Below are 13,021 nucleotides of genomic sequence, written 5' to 3' on the forward strand. Positions count from 1 at the left end.
GTGATTGTAGAAAGTTAAGTCATTGTGATGCAATAGGTGTAACTTTCCATTTGCTGCTCTGATATTCGTAACTGTACAGGGCAGAGACTCAACACGCAGAACTCAATACTACAAATTCTACAACTACCTTCAATGACAAAATCACTGTATTGGAAAGCACGCGGGTTTTATACTGGCAAATTTCTAACTCCTAAGATTGTTTAGGCAATAAACTTCAGCAGGAAGCATTGAGCACATGAACATTCATGCACACACATGGGGACAGGCGTCACCAGTGCTTTATAAAACCTCAACATTACATCCTTGTTTTTGTATTCTAATCCTCTCAAAATAAATGCTAACATTGCATTTGCCTTGCTTACCACCAACTCAACCTGCAAATGAACTTTGTGGGAATCCTACACAAGGTCTCCTATGTCCCTTTGCAACTCAGATTTTTGAATTGTCTATCCATTTCTAAAATAGTCTATGCTTTTATTTCTTCTACCAAAGTGCATGACCTACACTTCCCAATACTGTATTCCATCTGCCAATTCTTTGCCCATTCTCTTGATCTGTTTAAGTCCTTCTGTAGCCTCTCTGCTTCCTCAAACTACCTGCCCCTCCACCTATCTTTATATCATCTGCAAATTTGGCCAGAAAATCATCAATTCCTTCATCCAAGTCACTGCCATAAAATGTAAAAAGTATCAGTCCCAACACAGACCTCTGTGAAGCACCACTAGTTACCAACAGCCACTGGTTACTGACAGCCAACCAGAAAAGGCTCCCTTTATTCCCACTCTTTGCCTCCTGTCAATCAGCCAATGCTCTACCCATGCTAGTATCTTTCCTTTAATACCATGGGTTCTTAACTTTGTAAGCAGCCTTGTTAAAGGCCTTCTGAAAATATAAGTTCACAAAATTCACCAATTCTCCTTTGCGTATCCTGCTTGTTATTTCTTCAAGGAATTCCAACAGATTTGTCAGGCAAGGTTTTTCCTTAAGTAAACCATGCTGACTACAGCCTATTTTATCATGTGCCTCCAAGTACCCTGAAACCACATGCTTAAAAATCGACTCCAACATCTTCCTAACACTGAGGTCAGACTAACTGGCCTGTAATTTACTTTCTTCTGCCTCTCTCCCCTCTTGAGGACTGGAGTGACATTTGCAATTTTTCAGCCCTCTGGAACTATGCCAGAATTGATCGATTTTCGAAAGATCAATACTAATACTTCCACAATCTCTTCAGTCACCTCCTTCAGAACCGTCTGGTCCACATGACTTATCTACCTTCAGACCTTTCAGTTTCTTAAGCACCTTCTCCCAAGTAATGGCAACTTCACTCATTTTGACCCCTTACACTTTTGAACCTCCAGCATGCTGCTAGTTTCTTCAACAGTGAAGACTGATGCAAGATATTTCAGTTCATCTGCTATTTCTTTGTTCTCTATTAATACCTCTCCAGAATCATTTTCCAGTGGTCCAATATTTACTCTCACCTCTCTTTTACTCATTATATCCGAAGAAATTTTTGGTATTCTCTTTAATATTATTGGCTAGGTTACCTTAATATTCTATCTTTTCCTTCTTTAAGACCTTCCAGTTGCCTTCTGTTGGTTTTTAAAAGCTGTCCAATCCTCCAACTTCCCATTAATTTTTGGTCTATTATATGCTCCCTCTTTGGTTTTAATGTTGGCTTTCACTTCTCTTGCCAGCCACAGTTGCATCATCCTGCCTTTAGAATACTATTTCTTCATTGGCCTGTACCTATCTTGTGTCGTCAAAATTGCTCCCAGAAATTGCAGCCATTGGTGCTCTGCTGTCATCCCTGCTAGTGTCCACTTCCAATCAACTTTGTCCAGCTCCTCCTCATGCCTCTGTAATTCTCTTTACTCCATTGTAATACTGACTTCAGTTTCTTCTTAAATTGCAGGGTGAATTCTATCATATTATGATCACTGTCTCCTAAGAGTTCCTTTACCTTAAGCTCTCCAATCAAATTTGTTTATTATGCCACATGCAATCCAGAATAGCTGATCCCTTAACGGATTGAACCACGAGCTGCTCTAAAAAGCCATCTCAAAGGCATTCTAGAAATTCCACCTCCTGGGATCCAGCACCAACCTGATTTTCCCAAACTACCTCCATATTGAAAACCCCATGACTACTGTAACATCGCCCTTTTGACACGCATTTTCAATCTCCCGTTGTAATTTGTAAACCACATCTTTGCTACTGTTCAGGGGCCTGCATATAACTCCCATCAGGGCTTTTTTACCCTTGCAGTTTCTTCGTTTGACCCACAACAATCCTACACCTTCCAATCCTATGTCACTTCTTTCCAATGATTTGATTTTCTTTTTTACCAAGAGAGCCACCCCACCCCTTCTGCCTACCTGTCTGTCCTTTCAATACAATGTGTATCCTTGGACATTAAGCTCTCAGCTATAATCTTTCAACCATAACTCAGTGATGCCCGCAACATCATACATGCCAATCTGCAAGTTCATCTACATTATTCCGCGTAACGTGTGCATTCAAATCTACCACCTTCAGTCCTGTATTCCCCCTTTTCAATTTTGTCTGCCTTTTACATTGCTGCTCATTACGTTGACTGTAATTTTGCCCTATTTTCAGCCTGTCTTTACTAGTAGTTCGCACCACTCTGCTTCTTTTTGTAAAACAACTGCCCCATCCTCAGTCGTATCACTCCGGTTCCCACCTCCTCCACACCACACCCCCCCCCGGCCGAATTAGTTTAAATCCTAACAACTCTAGCAAACCTGCCCATAAGGATACTGATTCCCTCCCCCACCCCCAGGTTCAGGTGCAACATGTCCCTTTTGTACAGGTTGTACCCCCCGCAGAAGAGATCTCAGTGATCCAGAAATCTGAACCCCTGTCCTCTACAGCAGTTTCTCAGCCACGCATTCACCTGTCAAATCATCTTATTCTTACCCTCACTGGCATGTGGCACAGGCAGCAACCCAGAGATTGCTAGCCTAGGGGTCCTGCTTTTCAGCTGTCTAAAACCTGTCTCCAGGATCTCCTCACCTTTCCTACCTATGTCTTTGATGCCAATATGTGCCATGATTCTGGCCGCTCACCCTCCCCCTTTAGAATGCCGGATATGACGCTGGAGGAACCTGATGAAGGGTCTCGCCCCAAAACGTCGACTGTTTATTCCTCTCCATAGATCCTGCCTAACCTGCTGAGTTCCTCCAGCATTTTGTGTGTGTTGCTCGGTATTCATGAACACTGTTGCGTACACATGCTTCTGCACACGTGTACTCACACATGTGCACACATAAACATTCACACCCACACAGGTACACTGATGATCTCCTGCTCACATCAGGAGTCATAGACTGATTTTCATAAAGTTTTCACAGGTGTGGAAGACATTATTACAGAGGACACTAACTGGAGGCTTTTGGAAGAAGGTTATGAGTTGCAAAAGAGATTAGCTCTATTACATATACAACAAAACATATAGTGAAATATGTCTTTTGTGCCAATGGCCAACACAGTCAAACTGCCACCATGCTTCTGATGCCAGCACAGTATGCCCACAACTTACTAACCCTAACCCGTATCGCACAAGAGAAAATGAGAGGATCTTATTACCCAGCAAACGTTAGCGATCTGAAACTCACTTCCCAAATGTAGAATGTGGAAGAAACCTCATCACAATTGGCAAGTGCTTGGATGAGCACAGACGCGACATTCAAGGGGACGGGGCAAGAGGTGGGTAGTGAGATCAGGCTGGACACAGCTTTTACAACCATCTTGGCTGTAGGATCTTTCTCTGTGTCAGAAATCTCCATGATCCATGAAGCTAGTAGCATACCTCACACCATTTCACAATGCCCGACAAGAGAACTATCACCTCTAATAGCAAATCTTCAATGACTTTCCTCCCTCCAGCTCAACTTGACAACATTGGCAGACGAGAATGGATACTCCATCTTTGTTAATCTCTTACAGGTAAGCGAGCTTTATCCTCATAGCCTGGAAAATGACGAAGTGCAAAGAGAGCCAAAATAGTGAGGTAGTGTACATGGATTCATTGTCCATTCAGAAATCTGATGGTGAAAGGGAAAAAACGGTTCCCAAACAGCAATCCAGCCAGTTCCAAAGCTCCCCAATGCTCATACTTTCTCCTGCTAGGTATTATGTCCTTTCATGGATCTAGGCATTACTCTCGACGTCAGCATTTAACAGACATTCCTCAACAAGCTTGAGAAATTAGTGTTGAGCTGGCTTCTGGAACCATGCAGATCGCGGGATGTTCCAGGGTTCAATCCCAGGATAATAATGGAACAGTGATGTATTTCCCAGTCAGAATAGTGTGCATCCTAGAGGAAATTTGCAAATGGCAATATTCCTATACACCTGCTTACTAACCTCTTATTGAGGGTCTTTTGAATTGTCACGTGACCAGTAACAATGAATATAGAATTGAGTCAGATTTTATAAACAAATAAACATTTATTAAATTCAGCTCAAAATTAGTAAAAAGATAAACAAACGAAAACCTTAACCGGAAGTAAACTGCTATGCGGCCATTTAACGAACCGCTAAGCTCAGTACTAGTTCTTAAAGCGGTAAATGCGAAAACAGTCTTAAAGTGGTAAATTCAAATACAGTTCTTCGAATGGTAAACTTGAAAGTCCCAGAGATTTATACAGTCAATTAAGAGAGACTTTCCTGAAGTAAAGAATTCCTCGAAGACACGACGTTACTGTCAGTCCCAGCCGGAACCTGCCTTGTCCGCAGGATTCACGACGACGGAAATAAAACGGTTTAAAGGCACTGACCTTTTACCTCCGTAGACTAGATTAGATACTGCACAACCTTTTCTGCTTCTTTTAGCAGAGGTTATCTCATACAGATCACTCTTACTTGAACGAATTCAATAATGGTCGATCCTCTCCAAAATCGCCAAATGACTCCTTCAGTTTCCCATCTTCACTCTCCAATATTACTGAAAAGATACATCAACAGACCTGGCAGCTATTGGTGAAACTGTCGGCCCAACACTTCTGTACCTTACAATAGAAAGTAAAACTCCATTTTAAAACTATACTGCGTCATGAGATTAATATGCAGCATAGCAGAGTATCTGACTGAGGATCTAACTGAAAACCAACTGCGTCACCAGGGGTCTACACTTATATACCTGGTGAGAACAGGTCATCATGTGACCTCACATCGGCAGGAAAGTTACGTCATGTGACCTCTGCAAGACTATTATGTCATCCTCACAAGACAATCACAAGATATCCATGAAGTATGTAACAGAATGTTCAAATACACTATTTTCTTTACTTGTCCCTTATCCTGCTAGTTAAACCCTACAAAAAAAGCACTATTTCCCTTTCATGTGTCCATATTAGCTCAGTCCAATTCCAATTATAATTTTCCCAAGTACCTTTCTACTGATGTGTAGTCAATCGCTCTGCAATTCCTCCTTTTTTCTGTCTATGCTCTCTTACATTGGAGGATTATCCTTCCAGTCTGGATTACCTTCTGTCGAATTTGGAAGATGCATCCACAGTCTCTATATCTACTATTAAGTTTCGTAATTCCTAAACATAAAATTAGTATGAATAAAAAGATAGGAGCCCAAGACATGTGAGTCTTAGTTCGGGTTTACTTTAACGAGATGGACACTTATCATGTGGTAGTGTGATAATGTATGCAATTCATGTATTTTAATGTACAGCCTGTCATTAATTATTTAAATGAACAAGAATGCTTAATCAAACAATAGATTTACAATAGTACTGAAATACTGTTGAAATATTGAATACATATAATCACCTTCTGCAAAACTTTGGTATGTGGGGTCATCAGGATCAGGAAATTTATTGGAAGCTCTGTGATGAGTGTATTTTGTAGATGGTACATGCTAAAGTCATAGAGCTACACAGCATTGTAACAGGACCTTCCACTCAACTCATCCATTCCAACCAAGTTGTTTAACTGAACTAGTCCCATTTAACATAAAACATACAGCACAGTACAGACCCTTCAGTGCACAACGTTATGGCAACCCTGTAACCTTCTGAAAGGTTAAACCTTTCCCTCCTACATAGCCTTCCATTTTGTTTTCATTTATATGCCTATCTAAGACATGTGCCTGCATTTGGCTGAAATCCCTCTACACCTTTCCTATCCCCATAACTGTCTAAATATCCTTTAAATGTTGCATAGTGCCCACCGTTTAACTTCCTATGGCAGCTCATTCCATGCACCCACTAATCCCTTGTGTGAAAAAGCTGCCCATCAGGACCCTTTTAAATCTATGCACTCTAATTTTGTACGCCCATCCCCACCTGGGGTGAAGACTATTGTGATTTTCCTCCTCTGTGTCCCTCATGATTTTATAAACTTCTCTAAGGTTTCTCCTCAGTCTCCTGTGCTCCAGGGAAAGATAGTCCGGTCCATCTGCTGTCTTCTTATAATTCAGATCCCTTGTTGCCATGGTACAATGGTGATAAAAGGAATAAATATTTAATTTGGTGGATGAGGTGCCAATTAAGTTGCTACATTGCCAAAGTCAAATTAAATTTGTTATCAAAGTATGTATATGGTACAATATTCTACTCTGTGATTCACTCATGGACAAATATGACCGAAGGGCGTCTTTCTGTGCTATCTGATTCTGGTTGACATCCGTCTGTCTCGAAGGAGAATGGGTAATGATCATCATCACAAGCCTGGGCGGAAGGTATGGAGATCCTGAGATGCCCAGTCATCAAGATCCCCCTCCCGGCCTCACCAGTGTGGCCCAAAGGAAAGTTTATGAAACAATACGTTTGGCACCAGCTTGGCTACAGGAGCTGCCAGAAGGATGTTCAATGACGTCCAGCCGCCGTAGGGGCTCCGTTCTGGATTTGCTGTCTGGGTTTACTCTGATCGCCTTCGTCTCTCCCAATGGGGCTATTTACCCATAGCTGGGGATCTGGTTCACGAGCACCAGGGTGTGTCCACATACCAGTGGGCCTGCGTGCTATGTGTGCAGGGGCCAGACCTCCTCTCCATCCCCTGTAGTTCAGCCTGAATCCGAAAGGAGTTCGGTTTTCGTGTGTCACCAGCGAGGAGGCACTACATGAGGCTTGCTGTTGTACAGGCTATGTACTGGCAGGGAGAGACTTACACATTCAGCTCTCTTTTCACGAGACTGCTAGCCGGCAGTGGAAGCTGAAAGTGAGAGTGACAAACACTACCCACTACACTAGACACACCACAACAAGTATTTTGACACTGCAGCCATTTTGACACCATGACTCTATGACTCTAAATAATCATACAAGCACCTGAATGGCCAAGGTGTACTATAATACTTTTTAAAAAAACAAACAATAGTGATTAGGTTGCTCCATTCCGTAACATTACATTCTTCTGTTATCTTCATCCTTACCTTGTTCTCACATTTGATCTTTAGAACCTCCATCCTGTTTTCACCTGTTATCAAAACTTCCCCTCTGGCCATAAAACAAATTGCCTGTCATCAAAGAAAATAGTTTGTTCCCATATAAGACAAACACACTTGTAATTTTTCTCACTCAAAAAGCACATTAGGATTTCATAGACCCCATTTTGCTATATTTTATAAAAATTACAAATTCATAAAGAATTCACGGTTACAGATATATTCCACAAACTCACCAGGTCAGGCAGTATCTATGGAAAGGAATGAACAATGGAATTGTTGGGCCCAAACACTTCATTTGTCAGAAGTGTCGACTGTTTATTCCTCTCCGTAGATGCTGCCTGACCTGCTGAGTTCCTCCAGCGTCTCCTGTGTGTTGCTCTGGATTTCCAGCATCTGCAGAATCCCTTGTGTTTATTATTCCATGCAGTATTCCAAATCTTTGCTGTAATTACCAGCGGCATTCTAACCCATTTGTTATTTTCTTTGCAGGACACCAACGTACTGAGCATGATTAATGATCCAAATCATAAGCCGGTCACCCTGTTCCTACCGAGAGACACAGCCATGAAGTCTCTATCTAAAGCACGACAGAATTTCCTGTATAATGAGGATAATAGAAATGCGCTGATAGATTACCTTAAGTTTCATATTATCAGGGATGCAAAGGTAACTATTGTCACTCGGGAGTTTAAACATTCGTGCACGTTAGATTCAGGAAGCACTTGTGAAACTAGTCTATTTTTGAGTCTTAAGGTAGATTACACTGGACAACACATTTTTTGAATGTGTTGTTTCCTCAGATTTTTTTAAAATGATAGATCACTTGAAGCTGAATACAAATAAATTTCATACTACTTATATAACGTAGGAATTTGGAGAAACAAGAAATTAACTTTTATTGAATATAATGTGTTTAATTGCATAATGGTGCTGACACTTCGCAATAGTTCAACAAAGCTAAAAATGTTTTGTTGGTGATTTTCATTTGTACTCATTGTCTGAGGCTTTTCACTTAAGTGCCCAATAATAATCAGCCTGCGTTGATGCATTCCAGTTGCCCTGATACCATTTCTCCATGACCACAATGTCCTAGTGAAACCTTTCTCCATGCTTGTCACTGACAATGCCAAGATTTGCAGGGAAGAAGTCTAAATGGGAATGCAGAAAATGAATCTTTAGTGACATGTTGCACTTCATAGTTTTGTACGCTTGAAGCTGGGCAACCAGTGGTACATAGATTGGTTCTCTGTAGTTGCCAAGAAATTTTTCAACGACATTCTTGAATGCTTCCCAGGCAATTTTCTCTGGTCCCATTAGATGTTCTTTGAATTGCCCATTATTGATGACCTGTTTGATTTGTGGACTAACAAAAATGCCTTCTTAATCTTGGCACCAATTATTCTGACTTGAATTATGAATTGAAATAACAAATCTATGTGATTTCGAAACAATGGTGTGCGATAGGGAAATTTCATGGTGATTTTCATGATCAGCAATGCAAAATCCATAAGATACACCCAAAAGTATTTAGGAAGCAAAATCTTTGTTGTTCACTGTTATATTAAACATTGAGAGTGATACTGGTTACAAATAACATTCAATATTTTAAAACAATTCATCTTACGAATGGGTACTTAGAATTTACACTATGATGAATATGATATTCCTTCCCCAGCTACAAATTTAAATCAAGATTGCATTAAATTTATATTCCAATTTAAAAAAGAGGAAGTGAAATCACATAACAAAGGGCTGTCAATTCTTTGAAATTAGCATGTTTTGAAATTAATACTTGAGTTTTTTTAGCCAGTTAATCACGTACATTAACTTAAAATCAGAATTTTAAAAAAGAAATTAGGTTAGAAGTTTTATGATGAGTTTAGCATTTGTGATGGACATGACCTCCGACCCCCCCCCACAGCCACCATCTTGTCATAGGATATCTCTCCCACAGCCTGTGCACCGTTATGGGGGCTCCTCTAACTACACTAACTAAAAGACTCTTGTAACTACATGGCCTGCAGGTTAAATCCAGATTGTCACATTCTCCCTTGTTGCAGCGAGTTGTTGGAGCTCTTGTTGCCCAATTCCTCAACAAGTTTTCATTGGACGGTTGAAAAAGGGCATATGGCTTTCAATGGTCCATTTATATTATAGACACACTGCTTTTCACTGCTTAAGAATGTGATTAATGCACAATTTTTAATTCATAGAACAGTACAGCACAGTGTGGCCCTTCAGCCCACAATGTTATGCTGATCTATAGTAACCTACTCCATCATCAATCTAATATTTCCCTCCTATTCAGTCCATAACCCTCCATTTTTCTTACGTCCTTGTGCCTATTCAAGATATTCATTGTCATTCTTCAGTACAGGGGTGTAAAGGAGTACAAAATGATTCTTACTCCCGATCTGATGCAGAATAACAAAAAGACATAATAAGCATAAAGAACAACACACACAGACACACCCTCTCACTCACTCACACAACAGATTGAAGTCTCATACAATTATGGAGAGACTGTCCGGATGCTGGTTTTGTAGAGAGTTGATGATACTGTAAAGCTCTCCCAGTGCATTCTTGCTGTTAGCACTCAGGGTGGTGGTGGTTGTGGAGTGGGGGGAATGTAGACAGCAGTGATGAACACAACAGTAAACTCCCCGAGCAGGTAAAGTGGCCGGCCTTTAACTGCATAACGTCCAATTGCCACAGAACAGCGACTGCCGGCTATAAGGAGACAAAGAATCCTTAAAAGTCCATACTGTAACAACCTCCATCACGACCCCCGGGCAGTACATTCCAGGTACCCACACTCCGTGAAAAATAAAAATCTACCCTAATCTTTCCTCATTATTTGCTAATAAGTTTCCTAATCTCAGGACAACTCTAGAATTTAGACTAGAAGACCACAAAACATAGGAGTAGAATAGGCCCTTTGGCCTATCACATGCTCCACCAGTCCATCATGGCCGACTTATTATCCCTCTCAACCCCCTTCTCCTGGTTTCTCCCCGTAACCTTTGATGTCCTTACTAATCAAGAGCCTATCAACATCTGCTTTAAGTGTGCTCAATGACTTGGCCCCTACAGATGTTTGTGGCAAAGAATTCCACAGATTCATCACCGTCTGGCTAAAAACATTCTTTCTCATCTCCATTCTAAGGGGATGTTCTTCTAATCTGAGGCTGTGCCGTCTGATCTTGGACTCACCCATTATAGGAAACATCCTCCCCACGTCCGCTCTATCTAAGCCTTTCAATAATCAATAGATTTCAAGGAGATCCCCCATCATTTCTAAACTCCAGTGAGTACAGTCCCAGGGCCATCAACTGCTCTTCATACTTTAACCCTTTCATTCCCAGGATCACAGAATCATTGAGAGCAACAGCATAGAAACAGAACCTTCAGCCCACTTAATAAGTACCAAACCATTATTGTGTTCTCTCCAGGGCATTCAGATTTTACCTGTGAGTTATCGTTCCATTCACATTCGGTCATGAAACAATAAAGAAAGACAAAAATAAACCTTTACAAAAACTCTTGCAATATATTGCCTTGTAGTTAAGTTACTAGAAGGACTAACCTACTAGGCCAACAAAGAACTTCACACAACCACGCTATCCAGCGCTGATACCTTACTCGCGAAAAACTAATGCGTTCACATGCAAAACATGTCAAATTACTGATATTCTAGATTTCTAAACAAATTTACATGGATTTTATCAGCTATTATTCACCTTCCTTCACCATACAACCAGCAGTAGTTGATGTTCGTCTTTATAGAACATTGTAACTCTTCTTTCTACTCCGCACGTGTATAATGACATCACCGTTTTCCCTTAAAGGCACAGGCAGTTACTTTAGCATTATCAGGGTGAATATGTAAGGGCACTTTCACAATAAAAAAATAATATTCAACAGTCACCTGGTTAGACATACATCACCATCAACTTTTTCTGCTTTCTTCAGACAGGTAATTTTCTGAGGCTGTGTCCTCTGGTCCTAGACACTGCCCCCGCCGCCCCACCATATGAAAAATTCACTCACGTTCACTCTATCTAGGCCTTTCAATATATTTATAACTTTCATTTATCCTCTGTCTTAGTCATTGAGATGTGCAAAGGAGTTTGAAGAAAAAAGCTGTAGCTTCACCTTTGAACGTGAGATGGCATTTGCCTTCCCTTGAGTACAGATGGTCGGGGTAATCAACATAAAAATTTTAAAAAGCATTTATGACTTCTCCTTGTTAAGACATCACCCCTACTGGGGCATAGGCTGCTGACAGCAGCTCACCAGAGTTCTCTGTCTCGAGCCAGAGTTTCAGTCTTTCAAGGAGCAGCCCATCGAAGATCCTTCCTCTCCCAGGAATGAGGTTTTTGGAGTTTCTGTTGGTATTTCCGTAGCTCTGGGTTTTTACAGGATGGTAACCCCGGGCCCAACCCTCCCCCTTTCACAGCCGGGCTTGGGTCCATCCATGGCGGAGTTAAAACATTTGTTGGGGTGGACATAAAGGATAGTGCCAGGATGAGGAAGTGTGACCTTAGGGTTAGTCAGGAATGAAACCACTGAGGAGGGGGTTGGCTCATTAGGATCTTTCAGTATTGAGGTCTATAGATTTTCTTTGAAGAGATGGGGAGACGTGGGTGATTGGGATTCAGACACAATCCAAATAAATAGTTCAGAGGAGTTAAACAGAATTTGATAATAACAGCATGAATTTATGTAGCACCTCCAACATCATAAATGCTCTTGTTTCTGTGAACAGCCAGCATTCCCCGAGCAGCTACGTGCACAAGTTGAATTCAAGTTACATTGGATAGCTTTCATAAGTTTGTCGGAGAAACACACACAAAATGCTAGAGGAACTATGCAGGCCAGGCAGCATCGATGGGAGGAATAAACAGCCAAATCTTATTCAGGAGCTGATTCCTTATGAAGGGTCTCAGCCTGGGCATTCACTCTTTATTCCTCTCCACGGATGCTGTTCCTCCGGAACTTTGTGCGTAACCCTCTGGATTTCCAGCATCTGCAGAATCGCTTTTGCTTATTCTGTTTGGAGGTCAATTTTCATTCTCTCTTCATGAGGAGGCCAACTTTCATTGCCTTTGATTAGTTTTTTTTCACACTATTCATTAACAGGATGCGGCATTGTTGGCAAAGCCAGTGATGTCAGTTCCTCTGTGCCTTTGAGGGAGTGGTGGCGAGCTGCCTCCTTTGTCCCGGTGGTGAAGGTGCTTCCACAGTGCATCAGTGGGCAGAAAGTTCCAGGATTTTAACCGTGAAGGAACCCTGATATGGGGTGGCAGGGGACTTGCATGGAATCTGTAGGTGGTGGTGCTGTTCACGTCGTTTTGGCTGTTAGAGAAAACAGGTTTTGGAGACCTTGGCTGAGTATCTTCAGCACATTTAGTCAATGCTACCCAGTGCAGCTGTGGCGTGCCAGTGTCGAAGGGGAAAGTGTTCACTGTCACACTTGTGTTTGCAGATTTTGGCAGCCTATCTGCCTCAGAGTACCCCACTGAAGACACTGCAAGGGTCCGACATCCAAGTGACCTGCGGGCGGCGAAGGAACAAGGTGAGTTTGACCAT

At 41.5% G+C, this 13,021-nt stretch overlaps 1 protein-coding gene across 1 annotated transcript in view; it reads left to right on the plus strand.

Annotated features, from left to right (window-relative positions):
• stab2 (stabilin 2) overlaps positions 1-13,021 on the plus strand; it is a 197,289-nt gene that overhangs the window by 138,415 nt on the left and 45,853 nt on the right. Inside the window, exons 50-52 of the mRNA XM_072269443.1 lie at positions 3,913-3,972; positions 7,919-8,095; positions 12,918-13,007. Of these exons, the coding sequence (XP_072125544.1) occupies positions 3,913-3,972; positions 7,919-8,095; positions 12,918-13,007 (327 nt within the window). The remainder of the gene's footprint in view (positions 1-3,912; positions 3,973-7,918; positions 8,096-12,917; positions 13,008-13,021) is intronic.

This window comes from Mobula birostris, chromosome 9 (assembly GCF_030028105.1).
Source record: "Mobula birostris isolate sMobBir1 chromosome 9, sMobBir1.hap1, whole genome shotgun sequence".
Classification (NCBI taxonomy): domain Eukaryota; kingdom Metazoa; phylum Chordata; class Chondrichthyes; order Myliobatiformes; family Myliobatidae; genus Mobula; species Mobula birostris.